Source organism: Lipotes vexillifer, unplaced genomic scaffold, assembly GCF_000442215.2.
Source record: "Lipotes vexillifer unplaced genomic scaffold, Lipotes_vexillifer_v1.1 scaffold213, whole genome shotgun sequence".
Classification (NCBI taxonomy): domain Eukaryota; kingdom Metazoa; phylum Chordata; class Mammalia; order Artiodactyla; family Lipotidae; genus Lipotes; species Lipotes vexillifer.
The window spans coordinates 1,654,084-1,671,976 of NW_006780610.1; the positions used below are offsets into that span (position 1 = coordinate 1,654,084).

At 39.3% G+C, this 17,893-nt stretch overlaps 1 protein-coding gene across 1 annotated transcript in view; it reads right to left on the reverse strand.

Moving 5' to 3' along the window:
* The window catches only part of RLF (RLF zinc finger), an 83,011-nt gene extending 66,274 nt beyond the window's left edge, over window positions 1–16,737 (reverse strand). The window contains exon 1 of the mRNA XM_007453756.1: window positions 16,504–16,737. Within this exon, the coding sequence (XP_007453818.1) occupies window positions 16,504–16,737 (234 nt within the window). The remainder of the gene's footprint in view (window positions 1–16,503) is intronic.
* Window positions 16,738–17,893: the final 1,156 nt, after the last annotated feature.

Below are 17,893 nucleotides of genomic sequence, written 5' to 3' on the forward strand. Positions count from 1 at the left end.
ATTCCAGTTATTTACCCAAGAGAAAGAGAAGGCGTTTGTTCACACAAAGACTTACACATGAATGTTCATAGCAGTTTTGTCTGTATTAGCTAAAAACTGGAAACAAGCCAAATATACCAACAGGTGAATAAACAAATCACGATAAAGCCACACAATGAATACTCAGCAATGAAAGGAATTAATTATTAATATGTACAACAACATAAAAGAATTTCAAGATAATTATACTGCAAGAAACCAAAAAGAGACTTACAGTTTATGTAAAATTCTAAAAATGCAATATAATCTATATAGAGAGAAAGCAGCATAGCTGAGTGAGGATGTTATGGTTATGTACGGGAGGAAAGTAAGAAAGAGGAAATATAATGGGAGTAGAAAGAAAGTTCTAGGAGTGACAGATATATTTGTTATCTTGATTGTGGTTTCATGGGTATACAGATATGCCAAAGCTTATCAAATTGTTCATTTTAAATATGAGCAGTTTACTGTATGTCAATTATACCTCAATAAAGCTTTTTTAAAAAAAACACAATGCTCCACAAAATGCACAAAATCATAAAAGGAATTTAAATAAATTTTACATTTCAAGTGTCAGATTTACTATTTTTACTGCAATAAAGTATAAAAATTCTGTGCATAAAAATAATATAAGGGACTTCCCTGGTGGCACAGTGGTTAAGAATCCTCCCGCCAATGCAGGGGACATGGGTTCAAGCCCTGGTCTGGGAAGATCCCACATGCAGCGGAGCAACTAAGCCCGTGAGCCACAACTCCTGAGCCTGCGTGCTACAACTACTGAAGCCCGCAAGCCTAGAGCCCGTGCTCCACAACAAGGGAAGTCACTGCATCGCAATGAATAGCCCCCACTCGCCGCAACTAGAGAAAGCCCGCGTGCAGCAATGAAGACCAATGCAGCCAAAAATAATAAAATGTTAAAAAAAGTTTTAAAATTACATTAAAAATAATATAAAAAGTGAAAAGATAAACAGAAGAAAAGATAATTCCAAAGTAATGACCAACAAAAAATTCATGTCTAGAATATAATTTCATAAAAACTGTTAAGAAAACCCAAATGAAAAATGAGCAAAAAAATAGGAAAAAGTAATTCAGAAAAGAGGAAATCTGAATAGCAATAAATATAACCAAAAAGATAAGCAACTCCTCACAAGTAAACAGAAAAAAAAATTAAAACCACAATGAGATACCACAGTCTATCCATCAGAACGGCTACAATTAAACTGTCGACTATACCAAGTATTGGCAAGAATGAAGGGCAATGGTAACTTTCATACACTTATAACTGCACAAACTGCTACAAATACTTTGGAGAGTAACTTGGCAGTATTTATTATAGTTGAAGATAGGCTTATATATGAAGCTAGCAATTCCACTGTAAGCATATACCCTAAAAGAAATTCTTGCACCCATGTATAAACATATAAGGAAAAGATATCTACCCCAGCAGTTAATGTAAATGCCTCTAAATCCATCAGTAAAAGAATGGACAAATGAACTGTGATATATTTACATAATGAAATACTACACACCAGTGAAAAATGAAAGTATCAAGACTATACATACCAAAAAGTATACATACATACTAGATACACCTTAGAAACATTATGTTGAATTCAAAAAGCTTCAGAAGAATACATACAGTACATCATTTAAGCAAAGCTGGAAAATATAAGAAATAATATTACACATTATATTAAAATACACAAATACAAAGTAAAGAGATGGAGGAGAGATTAAATAGCAAAATCAGGATGATGGTGGGAGGTAGATGATGTCTGTAACAGAGTACACAGGTAGCTTCAATTATTTTATTTCTTAGGTTGTGTTCATTTTAGTATGCACTTTACTACCTGTATGTTGGAAATATTTGATTTTTTTGAAAAGTAACATACCATTCAAAGTTCTGAGCAAAACAGATTTTCAACCTAGATTCCTACACCCAGCCTAACACAAAAGAGAGGGGAAACCTCCTCAGGAAGCTACTTGAGGGTAACTCCTCACACCCCAAATAGGGGAGTAAAACAAGACAAAGACAGGAGGGTCAGGAAACAGTATCTAACAAAGGAAAGAAGCAAAGACAAGTAATGAAACAATAGTTGATAAAATGAAATTAATTAAAAAGGGTAATATATAAGTATAAACCGTACAAAAACACAAGAAACATAAAGTGAATGTCCCACTTATTCTTCACTGAAATGCAACAAATGATAACACTTTAGTAACTGTCTTTCAAAACTTTTTCTATACATCACTGCTTTATAAAATGGGATACTATATAGTTTTCTGTTTCTAAAACAACAGATCTTGGCTATCCTTTCATACCAATACACATAGTACTACCTTTTTGCCTGTTTAAATTTTATTTGAAAAATACTGAAATACACCAAAAAGGGAAAATCCACTCATAATTCCACCACTTTAAAATTTTCTATGCAACAAAGAAGTGAAAGATCACACCAGTGCCATCTAATTCTACCCCTACTCTCTATCGCCAAATAACCCCAATAAATACAATTTGGTACATATGCCTTATATACATAAACAAAAGCTTTCTAATTCTTTGTAATAATCTCCTGTGCTCAAATGTTTTATGGCTCTGGGGTGTTCAAAGGGTACTTATTTTTTGGCATTTCCAAATCTAAAATATCTTATAAAAGCCCTCATCTAGTCCAAGACGGATTCCTGGCATTCCTGCTCTCCCTTAAATTAGTAGGGTCTTCCCTTCTTAACCATACACTTGCTTCAAATTTTCAGTTTGGCAACAAACACTAATGAAGCCGATTATAGAAAAGTGGCACGGAAAATCATTTCTTTATAATCTATACCAACTGGAAAGAGCAATAATATTGTTTACTCAAAACCATTTATGTTAGACCTAAAAATTATTATGTAATAGTTAAGCAAGGGAATTGTTTTGCTTATGTTCCTGTTACCTAAGGACAAACTAGTTGGAAGGTAGATAACTACATATAACCGTCAAACACTGACTACTGCTCTTTTGTACCAATAAGCATATGTAACAGGAAAAACTGCTTAATATTTATCTTCTCCACTAGACAATAAGCTCACTGCAGACCAGAACCCCAAGTAGCACATAACAGGTATTTTGTAATTATTTGCTTTTGATTCTTTGCCCAATTATTAAAGGATAAGCTAACTTATTTTTGAAGTTCGATTAAGACAATTTTTCCGATACATATCTTTGATTAGCATGAAATATGCCTGTATACTAAAACAAATTCAACTAAGTAGACTGAACTCCAAATTCTCACTGCTTCCTTCAAACCCTGTAAAGGAGGAGAGCAGCATAATATCGACCAAACTGCACTTGTGGGATTTTAAAAAGAAAATGCTTAAGATCACAGTATTTTTTAGAAAGGTGCTCACATCAGATTACAATGATAATCAATTTTGCTTGATAGTAAATAGATATGTCAAAGTTAACTTTATTGATATTACAGCTGTCATATAATATCACACAATATTGATATAATTATTCTGATCCTCAGCTAACATCCTCAACTGAGAGGGAGTTTCTAACTTACAAGTTTTAAGCTGGAAAGGGAATGGGGCAGAAAACCTCCAAAGTTCTTGCCCTAAACATAAGATTCTACAATTTTATGAAAACATGGCCAACTTTTTCCCAAGAACTCAAATCCAACATGTTACAAACTCAAATCACTTTTGATATATGCACATTTCAATAAAATGAAACACATAATTTAAATGCCAAACAATAAACCAAGTTAAAGCCAACAGCCAAATGAATAAAAAATATTTCATACAGAATGAACTATTAGTTGCAACACGTCAAACGCATTATACCTACTACAAACCCCAAAAGGCATCCATATTGCTTCAATGTAATAGAAAGTTACTGTAAATTACACTTCCAGCCTACAAAACTCATCATAGGCTCTCTGAATCTAAAACTATGTTAGCAAATGCTCTGAAAGCATTTAGGTAACTTTTTTCTTTCAGTGAGCTCTACATTGATAGGAAAATGGAGGAGAATCACGCTACATGAAATACTTCTTTAAAACAATATTCAGGGCTTCCCTGGTAGCGCAGTGGTTGAGAGTCCGCCTGCCGATGAGGGAGACACGGGTTCGTGCCCCGGTCTGGGAAGATCCCACATGCCGCGGAGCGGCTGGGCCCGTGAGCCATGGCCGCTGGGCCTGCGCGTCCGGAGCCTGCGCTCCACAACGGGAGAGGCCACAGCAGTGAGAGGCCCGCGTACCGCAAAAAAAAACCAATATTCAGTATAGAAACGAAATAAAGAAGCAGACACGCTGGGTACCTATCTGCTGCTACCAAAAACTATGCTAAGGGTACTGTAATACTGTCCCATTTGATCCTCACAACCACCTACAGGGTAGCTTTCTATTACCCCCAATTTTATAGACAAGAATATAGACCCACGGCAAGGTTTAAGAATCACAAAAGTGTTGGAATGAGGATTTAAAGTGAAACCTCTTAACTTCAAACTTAAAATGTACTTTCTATTGTATATGTTCTCCATTTCATAAGACAGAAAAACATAATATTGACGAAACATGATGTTTTACCCACATTTACTGTTAGAACTTCATGGGATAATTTGCTCTAGGTTTAACATTTTCATTTACCAAAATCAAGCTTTCATTATGAAGGAAAGAGTCAAATAAGGATAGTGAGCATAACAACTAATGTAAACAAATAATTTCAACTCAAATTAGTAGAGTGGTTTCCACTGGGATGGGCATTTACCCTACAGGTGTAAATGATAACACATCAAGGGGCAGAAATATAATATTGAAACTTTTATTTAAATTAGTTTTAAAAGTCTCATCCCTTTTATACTTCTGTGTTTGCTTGTAATTTGTATATTGGTACTGCATAAATAGAACATTTAAAATTTATTTATTTCAATAAGGATACACAAGGCAAATGTTTGGAGATGACTTAGTAAATAATCCTTAGCAAATGTTTCCCAATAGACTTATGTAGTTTTAGAGGAGAATCACACCTAAAAGGTCATCTCATTTAAGCAGCAATTTGAGGCCCCATAACAAACTGATTTGGTGCAAGGTAATACATCCATTCAGTGACACTTTATTTGAAAACATATAAAGATAACAACATAAGAAAAAGTTAGCTAATGTAATGCACTAGGGTCTTTCCATTTATTCAGCTATGACTCAGTCTTCCCAAAGATTCCCAAATCTCCCCAAAGTAGTAACGATCAATAAGTGTTTGTTGGAAATGAGTACACTGACAAATATCTCACAACAATCAATCACTAAATTGTATGATACATTCTGATGGCCTCAGGTTAGGCTGCAACTAACTCTCTGTAGTATGTTCTGCTTCTTGAGAACCTCAAAGCAGCATGGAATCTTAAGATTACAAGGTCACACTCGATGATTAGACACAACCAAATTTTAATGACTTTTAAATAATAACATTTTAAAACAGAAGTATGTTTAAAAAAAAAAAAGGTAAAGACAAACCTCACAGGAAAAAAAAAGTAAATATCTAATACACATGAAAAAATAACAAGGACTTCCCTGGTAGTCCAGTGGGTAAGACTCCGTGCTCCCAATGCAGGCGTCCAGGTTCAATTCCTGGTTGGGGAACTAGATCCCGCATGCATATCGCAACTACTTGTTCACATGCCGCAACTAAGAAGCACGTATGCCGCAACTACGAAGCCAACATGCCACAACTAAAGACCCTGCATGCCACAACAAAGATCCTGTGTGCCACAACTAAGACCCGGCGCAGCCAAAATAAATGAATATATAAATTTTTTTAATGCTGTTAAAATACAAATTAATAGTGTGACAGCAATTATCTGCCACTATCAGATGGGCAAATATTAAAAAGTTTAGTAATACCAGGGTTGGCAAGGATATAGTGAAACAGGGACTCCATAACACTATTGGTGGAAGTACATACTCAACTTCTCATAGGCCAGTATCTATCAAAATTTTTAAAAAACATTCTCTTTAGTCCAGTACTGTAATGTCAATGCCAGGAATTTATGCTATGGATATAAATAACTAATGTTTAATGTTTAATGTTGTTCACTTCAACATTATTTGCGGTAACAACAAAAAAGAATACAAATTATATAATTATGATAATGTTCAACATGTACTGATACAGAAAGTTGTCCTCAGTATATTAAATCAAAATGTAGGGACTTCCCTGGTGGTCCAGTGATAAAGAATCCGCCTTACAATCAATGCAGGGGATGCGAGTTCTATCCCTAGTCAGGGAGCTAAGATCCCACATGCCGCGGGGCAACTAAGCCCGTGCGCCACAACTACCGAGCTCGTGTGCCTCAACTAGAGCCTGCGTGCTGCAAACTACAGAGCCCATGCGCCCTGGAGACGGCACGCCACAACTAGAGAAAAGAAAACCCGCACACCACAACTAGAGAGAAGCTTGTGCACCACAACGAAGAGCCCACGCGCCGCAACAAAAGATCCCACATGCCTCAAGGAAGATCCCAAGTGCTACAACTATGACCCGACGCAGCCAAAAATAAATAAAAAATAATAACTCTTTTCAAAAATTAATTAATTAAAATGTAAATTGCAGAAGAGTGTGCATTTTAATTTTTAAGAACACACAAGACACCGTTAACTGCTGTGGGGAGTGACTGGAGGAACTGAAGGCAAGAAAGGGCTTCTACTTTTTCCTTAAACCTTTCTGTAGCTTCATATATTCTGCCTTGAGCATAGCTTTTACAGTTTAAAAAATTTTTTAATTAAGAGTGTTGAAGGTTTTGGGACTTCCCTGATGGCGCAGTGGTTAAGAATCTGCCTTCCAGTGCACAGGACATAGGTTTGAGTCCTGGTCCAGGAAGATCCCACATGCCGCGGAACAACTAAGCACATGTGCCACAACTACTGAGCCTGTGCTCTAGAGCCCATGAGACACAACTACTGAAGCCTGCACACCTAGAGCCCATGCTCCACGGCAAGAGAAGCCACCACAATGAGAAGCCCACGCACTGCAATGAAGAGTAGGCCCTGCTCACTGCAACTAGAGAAAGCCTGCACGCAGCAGCAAAGACCCAACGCAGCCAAATAAATAAATAAATATAAATTAGAAAAAAAAAAGAGTGTTGAAGGTTTTGCTACTTGCATAATTTAAAATGAATGCAGTTTTGGACTTCCCTGGTGGCACAGTGGTTAAGAATCTGCCTGCCAATGCAGGGGACATGGGTTCAAGCCCTGATCCAGGAAGATCCCACATGCCCTGGAGAAACTAAGCCCATGAGCCACAACTACTGAGCCTGCACTCTAGAGCCCGCGAGCCACAAGTACTGAAGCCCATGAACTTAGAGCCCACGCTCCACAACAAGAGAAGCCACCGCAATAAGAAGCCCACGCACAGTGATGAAGAGTAGCCCCCGCTCAGCCCCCGCTCACCGCAACTAGAGAAAGACCTGTGCACAGCAATAAAGACCCAACGCAGCCAAAAGTAAATTAACTAATTAAAAAATAAAAATAAAATCAATGCAGTTTTCAATGGAATACTATGCAGTTTTTTTATGTAGTTAGTATGTGTGTGTTCCATATGAAAAGATATCTACAATATATTAAATGAAATAAGCAAGCTTTAGTATATAAACTTGACACTATTTTTCTAAAAATAATACATATCATATGGAAAAATTCTGTAAGTATACATTCCCAAACTGTTAACCTAAGAAAACGTAGTACTGAAGTATAGGGAGTATATGGTAGTTTTCATCTTAACTTTCTCTTCTTTTACGTTATTCTAAGTTTTTACAATTAGAATGTGTTCATGAGTTGCTTGGGCAACTAAAATTTTTAATATTTATATATACACATATACTATATGTGCTTTTCCAAAAATCAGAATAATACATCAAGTTATTAACAGTGAGACTACATGGTACTTTCACTTTTTACTTTATGCATTTATACATCTTGTCTTAAGCTTCTAGAAGGAGCATGTATCAATTTGGAGTCACAAAAAACAAAAACTATATATAATTAGTTTTATTTCTTTAAGATACCTTACACACACACACACACACACACACACACACACACACATATATTTTTTTTTTTGTGGTACACGGGCCACTCACTGTTGTGGCCTCTCCCATTGTGGAGCACAGGCTCCGGACTCGCAGGCTCAGCGGCCATGGCTCACGGGCCTAGCCGCTCCGCAGCATGTGGGATCTTCCCAGACCGGGGCACAAACCTGTGTCCCCTGCATTGGCAGGTGGACTCTCAACCACTGCGCCACCAGGGAAGCCCAGGATACCTAATATATTTTAAACATACATATGGAAAAAAGAAAATGAAATCCCAAATTAAAATATGCCTATTTTACACAACCATATATCATAAAAATACAACTCCCAAGCTAAGTCATTCATTCTATCATATCTGGTAATAATTCTTCTAAGTGTCCATATTAGAAGGCATTACTGTGTTGGCTAACGTGACACACTCAGGTTATTTCTTTGGGAGTAAAAATACAATGAGATCAAATGTCAGCACAATAAGCTAATAGATCCCCCCAAAAAGGATGAGAAAAGTCCTCTAAAAAACACATTAGCGAAATCAGGCGCAGCACAAAAGTGAGGAGAAAAGACAAATACATCAGTAGTTCCCAAGCTTACTATGTGCAGAAATATAGGTAAACCTAGATGCATAAATAAACTTGAACTCAAAATATGTCTGAAATGTAATTCATTCTCAACTTCCAAAAAATTATAATACATTAAAATATTTTTCATTTGGGACAATAAGTCCCAAATAATCTAACACCTGCGAAATCCTTGGAGGGAAATTGTTTTAATAAAAAGCTCACAGTCAGGACTTCCCTGGTGGCAGAGTGGTTAAGAATCCGCCTGCCAATGCAGGAGACACGGGTTCGATCCCTGGTCCAGGAAGATCCCACATGCCACAGAGCACCTAAGCCCGTGTGCCACAACTACTGAGCCTGCACTCTAGAGCCCACGAGCCGCAACTACTGAGCCCGCGTGCCACAACTACTGAGCCCACACACCACAACTACTGAAGCCCACGTGCCTAGAGCCCGTGCTCCACAACAAGAGAAGCCACTGCAATGAGAAGCTCGCACACTGCAACAAAGAGTAGCCTCTGCTCACCACAACTAGAGAAAGCCCACACACAGCAACAAAGACCCAATGCAGCCAAAAAGGAAAAAATAAAAGCTCACAGTCATGTTTAGGCTAACAACAGGAAATCAAAACTCGGTGGTGTGCAGAAACATAAAGCAATCAACTCTTCACCACACTAATTTGCTTTACTATAATGAAAGTAAAGCATGTGATTTGGGGGCTGACATAAGGTTTAGAACATGGCAAAATGTTTCATTTATTTTTTTAATTAATTTTTATTGGAGTATAGTTGCTTTACAATGTTGTGTTAGTTTCCACTGTACAGCAAAATGAATCAGCTATATACACATACACATATCCCCTCCTTTTGGATTTCCTTCCCATTTAGATCACCACAGTGCATTAAGTAGAGTTCCCTGGGCTATACAGTATGTTCTCATTAGTTATCTACTTTATACATGGTATAAATAGTGTAGATGTGTCAATCCCAATCTCCCAAATGTTAAACGTTTTAGACACTTTAATTTTGGCAAATGTTGTACAATATTTAAATGTCTCTCTAGAAGAGTCACAATGTGTCATATTAAAAAACTGTTTAGGGACTGCTCTGGTGGCGCAGTGGTTGAGAGTCCGCCTGCTAATGCAGGGGACACGGGTTCGGTCCCTGGTCCGGGAAGATCCCACATGCCGCGGAGCAGCTGGGCCCGTGCGCCACAACTACTGAGCCTGCGCTCTAGAGCTCGCGAGCCACGACTACTGAGCCCGCTTGCCTGGAGCCCGTGCTCCGTAACGGGAGAAGCCACCGCACTGAGAGGCCCACGCACTGCGGCAAAGACACCGCAGCTAGAGGGGGACCGTGCGCAGCAACAAGGATCCAACGCAGCCAAAATTAAATTAATTAATTAAAAAACAACAACAACATTGCGCTTCCCTGGTGGCGCAATGGTTGAGAGTCCGCCTGCCGATGCAGGGGACGCGGGTTCGTGCCCCGGTCCGGGAAGATCCCACATGCCGCGGAGCGGCTGGGCCCGTGAGCCATGGCCGCTGGGCCTGCACGTCCGGAGCCTGTGCTCCGCAACGGGAGAGGCCACAACAGTGAGAGGCCCACGAACCGCAAAAACAACAACAACAACAAAAAAAAACGTTTATCCCAACATTTTCCCAACTTATATGAACAAATAATCCTTCTTTCAAGAAGTGCTTATGAATACATATATGTCATGGAACAAAACATAATTTAGGAAATGCTGATATAAGAAAAACAGCATGGGCTCTGGAGTCAAAGACTTTGCCACAGCTGTGTGATCCTGGGAAAGTTTCGTAATTTCCCTGGGTCTGTTTTCTACCGTAAAAGGAAAATACCACCACCTACCCAAGTGCCTGGCACACAAAAGATGCTCAATAAATTAAATATCCCTCTATTTTTTCATATGGTTTCTATGTTGGCTTATGTCAGCAATGAAAGTTTTAGGAATCTATTTTTTATACCATCTTGCAATCTATGTTTGGGTTGTAAAGTATGGTGTCAATCATATCCAAAATAAATGCTTCAATCTGGCTAAGAAAGCTTACTGAAAAATTCATTACTTTAAATATTTGTGGAATATAAGCAACCAGGGGAAGTTCTTAGAAAATATAAATAAAATTAAAATGAGGTTCTACTCTTAGTTAATCAAGATACAAAGAACAATAAAACCTGATCCCTACTAGGAAGCAGCATAAACCTGCTGACAAGAAAAGTTCCTATTTCTTGATAAAGATAAGCTAAGTCTTGCTTGTTACTCTTTAAGAAGTCTAGTCAGGGATTTATGGAAGGAAGGAAATAAAAGATCAATAAATACTGATTGAATAGCCATTAAGTGCCAGGGACTATCTAGGCACTGGGTAAACAAAACAATAAACACCCTCATGATGCTTACATTCCAGGTGGGGATACAGACAAATACACATATCAGACAGAGTCAGTGATTAAAAGAAATATAAAGCAGTGTAAAGAAGATGGGGAAGTGCTGTTTTAGATAAGATAGTCAAAGAAGACTCTGGGAGAGATGACAGATGTCTAGAACTGAATGAAAACAAAGCACATTTTAGTTTGCCAATGCCTTTGTAGTCTTGAAATAAGCGGTGTGTTCTATCTAGATTTTTTAACTAACATTATTCAGAAGAGCATGATCCACAGGTAGACACAGAAGTCACTAGGGACCACAGTACAAGAGACTGGGTGGTACCACAGTAAATAACAGCACCCAAAGTTCTCACTGCTTCACAGGTCACATTTATAATAATATGTTTTGGTTACACACACTGAAAAGCTAGCTTTTGCTCTTATAACTGTCATTTAGTTCCTATTTAGACATCTCCCAGGAGAAGGCAGCACAAGATGAAAAGCTAATGCATTTAATAAAAGCCCTTTAAAATAAATAATTGAAAAAGGTAAAAATAAACAAAAGAGGTAATGCTCAAGAGTCTTCACGGCCACCAACCTCAAGGAGTTAGGAAGACTGATCCTCCCTATCTCAACATCTCCAAACTGCAGTCCTAATAGACTGATAACTCTTCCTCAATACTCTGTAATGCCTCCTATTTTCTCCCTTCATCAACACTAGTCCTCAACCCAGACATGTAAATGTGTATTTTATTATATTTATTATATTAATGTAAGCTAAGTTGACAAGTATTGTCTCTAAGAAAGGACCAAAATCTCCTATCCTGTTCCTTTACACGAATTTCTTATAGTAAAACTGCCTTTTAACATACTAGATTTTACATTAGGTGTTTTTTTTGAAGTACTCATCTCTTGAGTATATTATGAAGTTCCTACAATATAATTCATTCAACAGATTAGTTTTGTGGGCCAGGCATTGTATTAATTGCTAGGTACCAGGTATACAACAAAGACTCGTTGGCTTACTAGTCAATAGAAGAGATAAACATGGACAAAAACATTCAGGTACCATGCCGATGTACAAGATGCTACTGGAGTACATATTCTAAGTGAAAGAATCACCTCATTCTGTCTGCTGAAATCAGAAAATGCTCTAAAAAACTTATTATTCGAGTCAGGTCTTAAAGGATAAATAAGCAGGTGAGGAAGGGGTGACCCTGGGGTTAATCAAGTGGACTGAGAGATGAACACTGGGATGAAGGTAGACAAAAAAAAAAAAAAGTTGGGTGTAAGGGGTGGAGCAAGTCCAGATCCTAAAAGGCTTTGCATGCCAGGCTGATAAGTGTGAATTTTATCTTGCCTTTAGGGAAAAAACCATTGAAGAATTTTAGGGAATAAAGTGACTAACAAGATTATGTTTATAATTTAAAAGGAACATCAAAATGCATTGCTGATAAGGCCAGTAAGAAGGCAAGAAAGATTAGTGAAGAGTTGCTGCAAAAGGACATTATGAAGCCTGAACTAAGACGGTGACAGCAAGGAAAGGAGTTAAAACCATAGGTATGTGCTAAGTGTCAAAAGAAAACAAACAACTAAGAGGAAATCTATCTAGTAAAATCAAAGAAAGCTTCACAGACAAGGTAACATTTGCACTGGGCCCTAGAGAAGGAAAACTTGCCATGCAGAAAATGAGAGAAAAGGATAGAACAGCACAATGAAAGGGAAACACATAAAAATGCTTAATGAGCTGAGTTTTTGTTAAAGGAGTAATTCCATCCTTTTGTAGATCAGTCACTTGGGAAATATTTACTGAAAACCTAACATGTGTCTTGGATCTTGAAGAATCCAATGAAAATTAAGATCATCTTTTCCAAAATAATGCACCTGGAAATTCACAGGCAAAATTTTAATCATAGGAGTAACCGAGATCCCAGTTTGATCCATGAACTCCAAGTACTCCTGAATAAGTAACAGTAAAACTGGGGTGATGGGAAAGGCTAGGTAAGAGCTGAAAAGTAAGCTGGGGGCAAGACTGTTAAGACTTTTTATTCCAAGAAATCTGGATAACTCAGATAATTCTGGGGCCATTGTTTTTTACAGAGATGGTTTTATTTAGTCCACACAACAGTGTATTTACATAGAGAACAGTAAGTACTGTTATTATTCCAATTTGCAAATGAGAAAACTAAGGTTTAAAGAAAATAACATGTGCCAAGGTTACACAACTAGTTTAAATGGTAAAGCCAGTATGCCCATCTGATTTAGGCCCTTTGAACTCAATCACTCATCTAGGGGAAAATGAAATACATTCAGTACTTACCTAATTTAACATTTAAAAATCTACAAAGTCACTGTTAGTTCCAGAACTCAAAGTGTCTCATAAACAAGGTTTACTCATAAAACTACTCTGCTTGATAGTCTCAAAGTATAATTTCAAGTTATTAATGAAGTCTACTTTAAAAAGGTGTTCAAAATTTGTGTTACAAATACAACAACCAGTTGGAAAACTTCAGGAATCTGGGTTCCCAAAATATAGCAAGAATTTGAGAGGATATCATCAATTTTTCAGCAAAACAAAGAAAGACTGTTTTCTGGAGTTAATCTTATCCACACTGACTGTCTGGCAGACAATGTTTTCAGAAAAGGAACTGAGGGAAGGGGAAAACACACACACACACACACACACACACACACACACACACACACACCCCATAATCACTGAATATAAATGTTCACGGACTACAACTTCATCTAAATATCATTTTCTTAGTAACTATTACTTCTTAAGTTTCATTTTGATCATCTTCACAAACTTCTGAAAATTGAAAACATGCCCAGAATGAAACAAGCTTCTCTATCCTTTCATATGTTTGTTTATTTCTTGATTTGGTGCAATTCCAAAGACAGAGCCATTTCTTTTAAGTGCTGCAAGAGCTAGAGAGAATACGGTCCCAGCCTGTTGCAGGAGGGATCTACTTGGCACAGTATAAGTCCTTAAGACAATATCTCTAAACTAAACACATGATGGAAATAATTTTGTGGCAGTTAAGCATCCCAGAGAGCACAGGTCAGGCCTTTATGATAATGTAATACAACTACATCTCTCTACACATTCATTAGGTGCTCCTGCAGGGCAGGCTTCTATCTCCAGCACTTAATGCAATGTCAGGCACACACACACAATCAGTAGATGAATAAATTTTATTCTGCCTTTCAAATGTGAAACCAAAAGCTATTCAACCAAATTTGGATAGTGAAATTACTCCTACTTCATCATAAAATTTTAAAAAACTTTTCTGTATCTGGTAAGAAAGGATACCCTACTGATTTTATCTGGGCTATGGGGAAAATGTGACAAAAATATTGTGATAAATACTGTGAAGGGTTGAATATAAACTTTCTGTCTACTGTTCGTATAAAGCACTACAAGATAAATGTCAGAAAACAAAACAATCTCACAGTCATAGTTTGCCCCAGGTTATTAGCTAGTAAGTGGTAAAGTCACAATTAAGACCCAACTAACTCGCAATCCAATGTGCTTTCTATTACAACATACCGTCACAGATACTCCTTTTATTTTGTTAGTGCAAAACATTGTCTTGGGAAAATTTCAGGCCAAAAAAAAGAACTTCATAAAAGAGACAAATTACAAAAGTACTTCCTTTTTAAAATTCTTCTGTGCCCTCACATATCTAAGTATCACTAAGACTCAATACATTAAAATTCAGTTAAAATAAAATCAGAGCTGCCAGCAGTAGGCATAAAGCAGAATATATATATGTTATCCTCTGACAAGCCTCAATTTGATGGGTTATATCCATTCTCGCTATTCTTCTAGGAAGACAATGCAAGCTTAGGAGGCTTACCCCAAACCAACAGTTTTTCTGATCTCCTCCTCACTAATCCGGGTCCAATTAGCTCCCTCCTCTCCCAAAGCACTGTTTTCCTTCTCATCTCTACCTTTGACACTGGAATACCACCCCCTTCCCCGATATTCAAGACTCATTTTCATCCCTTCAGCCACAGGGCCTTCCCAGGCCACCCCATTTAAATTGGCCTCTCAGTATTTCTACAACGCCTCCTCTTCCATCATTACCAAAACTCCATTGACAATACTGTTATTTCTACTACCGCCTCCCAACCGTAAGCTCATCGAGGGTAAGTGCAGTCTTATTGATGTTTCCTCAGCACTTGGTAAAGTGTTTGGCACCATCCCATGGAGTCAGTAAAAGTTTGTAAAGTAAATATATGTACTAAGAATGTTCACTGCTAGTGAAGAAGCAAAGAACACCTTAGTACTTCAGAGTTCAGGGAAAGGCTGAGGGTTGCAGACATAAAAACTGGAGTGATACAAGGTATGGAAAAGATTAGCAAGGACAAAACTCATTTAGAGATGAAGTGCTTCTGGCTCAGCAGAGAGGAGGGAGAAAGACATTCATCAAGTCAATTTCTGATTCTTTTCCGGACCAACAGAGCAAATTGTCCCTCAAAATTATAACTGTGGAACACCGCAATTTATTCAGCACACTCAACTACTCATTAAGAGCCCAAGTGCCAACGATTATTTTGCATTTTCTAAGGTGCACCAGGTGAGAAGCAGAGGGGCGGCTCCAAAACCTGATTAGAACAAACAAGCAGACGTAGAAATAATGATGGCACATCTTTAAATTTATAAAGAAAAATCTCGGCGTGATCCTGGAAACGAAACTAAGCATACCAAGAAATATGTAATCATAGGTTTAGGACCTACTACAGCACAGAAATGGTCACAGAACTGCCAAAAGAGACCACACTCCTCATCTTTCCCAATCCTCTTCTACTCAAAGAGCCTAATAACCACTACAAGGATCACGAGCCTCATTTCTGGCAGCACAATTCTCAAAGGAATATAGAAGAGGCGAAAGAACAGCTTTGATGCCCCCCCCCCAAAAGGCAGCAAAAACCAAACAGCCAACCAGCTCCACAATCCTTAAGCAGAAAGCCCTAGACGCCTTTCAAAGCCAACTGTCATACCTTTTAGGGGCCCGGAAGACGTTGACTCCAAACATAAGTCTCTGGCCCCAACATCTCCGGATTCTTTAGGAAAACCCAGGCTTTCCAATTTGGAGATCTGCACTCTACTCAAAAAAGCATCTCCGGGAAGGAACGAGCGAGCAATCAATCCCTCAGGAGGCAATGGCGCTCCAACCACCAGCCGGGGGGACAGGCAACGACGACAGGGCACGGCCCTTCCAGGGAGCTGCCGGCGCCCTTCGGGCTCTCAGTCTAACCCAGCGCAACCCGCCCTGGCGGTGGCCGAAGTCGGGCAGTGGCTGAGGGGGGCCAGCGGTCGGGCTTCCGAACTGGGCCTTCCCGGCCCGGGGGCGCGGCAAGACATGGAGGTGGCGCCTTTCAGTCCGGCCCCGGCTGCAGCAACGGGTCCGGGGCCTCTTCCCCTGGCCTCCCCGCCCTGCCGCCCTCAGCCAGCCAGTCCGCCCCTCACCTGGCAGAAGCTCCGGCAGTAGTTCAAAGATGAGACCTCCGACACCTCCTGCTCCCTCAGCTCTGTCTCCAGCTGCCACAGACACGGTCGAAGCCCTGAGGCTCCAGGCACCGGAGATGCAGGGCTATGGTCCCGAGCCATGGACTCTGTCTCGGTTCCGTCTCCGGCTCCGACTCCCGCCGGAGCCTCAGCCCCAGCCCCGGCGGCGGCGGCGTCTCCCTTTCCGTCCGCCATCTTCCCACGGCCCAGCAGCGCGTAGGCAACCAAGCCACGTGACTCAGACCTGGCCCCGCCCCCGGTCGACCGCGCTCTGTGACGCACCCTTGGGCGACTCCGGCGCCCGCTGGATTCCGTCACTGGAACTCGGTTTGTTCCTCCCCTCCGCGGCCTCCCCGACAGCCGCCCGGGCAACGGCCTGGCAACAGCTGACCAGTGGCTCCTGCCCACTGCAGTCCTTCCAGACCTTTTGGAGTCGTGGGGTCCCCGAGACGGACATACCTGTAGATATAATCTAGATATGGAGGAATGACATTTGAGCTGCGATCTGAAGAACGAGAGAGATGCAGCCCTGAGAAGAGCGTTAAAGGAAAGCATCCCCAGTAGAAGAAAAATAAGCAAGCCTGTGGAGGTTGTGAGGCCGAAATGAAGACTAGCCCATGGTAACGTGGTTTATAATACAGAGGGCATTACAAGTCAGTTAGGTAAAGGGTGAACTTTTCAATAAATGGCGCTGGAACATTTTTTTCCGAAAGGGGAAAAAAAGTTAAATTGGATTTTTACCTCAAAGCATATCCAAAAAATAAATGCTGGATGGAGTAAAGAAAATATGAATATCTTTATGTTATCAAAATAGAGAAGAATTTCTTAAATAAGATCCAAAAAGCACACACCATAAGGCAAAATATTGTTAGCTTTACTGCATTAAAATTTGTTAATTCTGTAATAACAGAAGTTTTAAAAGATGGCACACAATGACAAGCCAAAGATTAGACAATATTCACCAAGAAGTTCCCAAAATCAAAAGGAAAAAAGCAAACAATCCAACAGAAAAGTAGAGAAAGGATATTGAGGTAGATCACCAAAAAAAAGAAACCAAATGGCCAATAAACCCATGACAAGATATTTAACTTTACTGTAACTATCAAAGTACAAATTAAAACAACAGTGAGATATAATTTTATACCCATCAGATTGGCAGAAATTTTAAATTAGTACCATGTGTTAGGAGTTAGGAAAATGGAAGTTAGGTACTGCTGGTGGAAGTATAAATTGGTACATCATTTAGGAGAAGAATGTGTAATACTTAGTAAAATTAAAGATGCACGTGGTTGGGCTTCCCTGGTGGTGCAGTGCTTGAGAGTCCGCCTGCCGATGCAGGAGACGCGGGTTC